At 60.7% G+C, this 2,225-nt stretch overlaps 1 protein-coding gene across 1 annotated transcript in view; it reads right to left on the bottom strand.

The window, feature by feature from the left end:
- Positions 1-1,928: 1,928 nt before the first annotated feature.
- The window catches only part of LOC138352324 (uncharacterized), a 744-nt gene continuing 447 nt past the window's right edge, over positions 1,929-2,225 (bottom strand). Inside the window, exon 1 of the mRNA XM_069304705.1 lies at positions 1,929-2,225. This exon is cut by the window's right edge and continues 447 nt beyond it. Coding sequence (XP_069160806.1) covers positions 1,929-2,225 — 297 coding nt within the window.

The following is a 2,225-nucleotide window of genomic DNA, read 5'->3' as shown; positions in this document are numbered from 1 at the left end:
GGTGGAGTCGTCGGAGGAAGGCCCGGCCCCCCGGTATGACTGTCGTGGCAAATTGCAGTTTGCCGATAATCCCCTGCAGGTCCCGCAGGGGGAGGCTCTCGGCCCCTAGGGCGTCTTCCACTGCAGCCATGTACTTCATCCTTTTGTCGTCCGGCAGCCTTGTCTCCATCGACGTCGGGCGTCGATTTCAAGTCCAAGGAAGGTGAGGCAGGGGCCCTCGGTCTTGTGGGGGGCCAAGGGAACGCCTAGGCGCTCGCAGAGAGCAGTGATCACCCGCAGGCTCCGCAAGCACTCGTTGTACGTAGAACTCAAGAAGAGGAAGTCGTCCAGCACCTTCACGACATCCCGCACGCCGAACTTCTCGGCGAGGATCCATTGCAGGGCGCTGGAGAACGTCTCGAAGATCCTGCAGGAGGGTGCAGCCCCCATGCTGAGCATCTTCTCATAGTAGTACCGCCCCCCATAGGCGAAGCCGAGTAGGTGGTAGTCGCTGGGGTGGACCGGGATGATCCGAAACGCCTCTGCTATGTCGCACTTCGCCAAGTGCGCCCCGGCGAGCGTCTGACCACCAAAGCCATCGCGTCATTGATGGACTGGTAGGTCACTGTTTTCGTCTCCTGCGGGATGTTGGCGTTCATTCTCTCAGAGGTATGGGGTAGCTGAGGTTGTGCAGGAGCCTGTATTTGCCCGGTGTAGACTTCTCTCTCAGGGCTATGGGAGAACACTTGAAGTTCTCAAATGGGGGGACCTCGAAGGGGCCCGCATGCGCCCCAGGCTGAGTTCCTTGTCGAGCATAGGCCCCATTATATGTGGCAGGGCCGTAGTTGCTCGGGGGTTACAAGAGGAGAGGGGAGTCCGCGCCCCCCTCGTAACCGAGTAGGAAACCCCCCCGGAAGCCTCCCACGACATACTCCCGGAGGGGGTAACCCACCAGGAAAGCATCAAGTGCGTCTGCGTCAACTGGCGTTGTGACGTGTGTCTTTCTTTCTGTCCCTGTCCTGTGGGGGGGCGACGGGAACGCTTCTCCTTGGCGGTGGTGACTCGAGGTTGGGCCTGGGGGCACGGGCAGTAGGCAGGGTGTCGCATGTGGCAGCGCGGGCAGTAGTGCTTGAAGGTGCAGGAGGAGACGGAGCAGTCTGCCCCGGTTGCGTGGAAAGCGTAGCAGTATCCTGGTGGTAGTCCGTAGGCCTGTGCAGTGGAGAGCGAGCGTTCAGCTGGGGAGGCGACAGGGCGAGGCACCACCTGAATCCGCTCCTGCGCTGCACGTTGTACCGACCGAATCTCCAGGTCGAGTCTTAGTGCAGTCCAAGGGCAGCCTGATCTATCCTTGTCCCACCTGAACGCCTCGTCGTACCACATCCAGTAGCCGCAGAGATTGCGCTTCATGGACTTCACATAGCGGACATAAGTGAAAAGCGCCTGCCCCTCGGCGGGATGTCGCTCCAGGTAGATTGAAGCAAAGATGTCAAAGCCGTGCCCCCCACTGCTTCGGCGTCAGAGGCGGTAAGTTCTTAGTGGGCAACTGGGCCTCAGAGGGTATGTCGTGTCTCGGAAGGCCTGGCATCTCGTTCATATGCCAGCAGCTCACGCAAGTCGATGTACTTGTTTGCCCAGACTTTCTCTCATAGGGCCAGTGGAACGTGCTCGCCTATCATGGTGACGGTGTTGCCTCGCGACCCCCAGGGCTGTCCCAGCCAAGGACTAGTGGAAGGGGGGAATGAGCTCCCTCTGCGGTACTCACCGTTGGAGGACGTGCTGGAAGAGCTGTGTTGGCGCCTTGTCGTGTGCCTCCTCGCCAATGACCGTGAGTGGCGCACCGGGGGGTCTGTGCGTGTAGGCCGGTTCGGGCCGGTAACTCTTGGAGGAAGCATCCGCACACATCGTGAGGGACGTGTCGCACCCCCATCCACCGTCTGGTGGAAAAACCGTTATCCCATTAAATGCGCCGAGGAAAGTGTGCCAGGCTCCCAAGTCGCGCTTCGCCTCCGCGTCCAGCAGGCAGAGGCGTGAGGGATGTTGTACACCTCGTGTGAGCAGGTGGAGTCGTCGGAGGAAGGCCCGGCCCCCGGTATGACTGTCGTGGCAAATTGCAGTTTGCCGATAATCCCCTGCAGGTCCCGCAGGGGGAGGCTCTCGGCCCCTAGGGCGTCTTCCACTGCAGCCATGTACTTCATCCTCTTGTCGTCCGGCAGCCTTGTCTCCATACGTCGGGCGTCGATTTCAAG

This window comes from Procambarus clarkii, chromosome 53, assembly GCF_040958095.1.
Source record: "Procambarus clarkii isolate CNS0578487 chromosome 53, FALCON_Pclarkii_2.0, whole genome shotgun sequence".
Lineage (NCBI taxonomy): Eukaryota > Metazoa > Arthropoda > Malacostraca > Decapoda > Cambaridae > Procambarus > Procambarus clarkii.
Note: the sequence above shows the minus strand (reverse complement) of the source record. Positions and strands in the feature narration are given on the sequence as shown.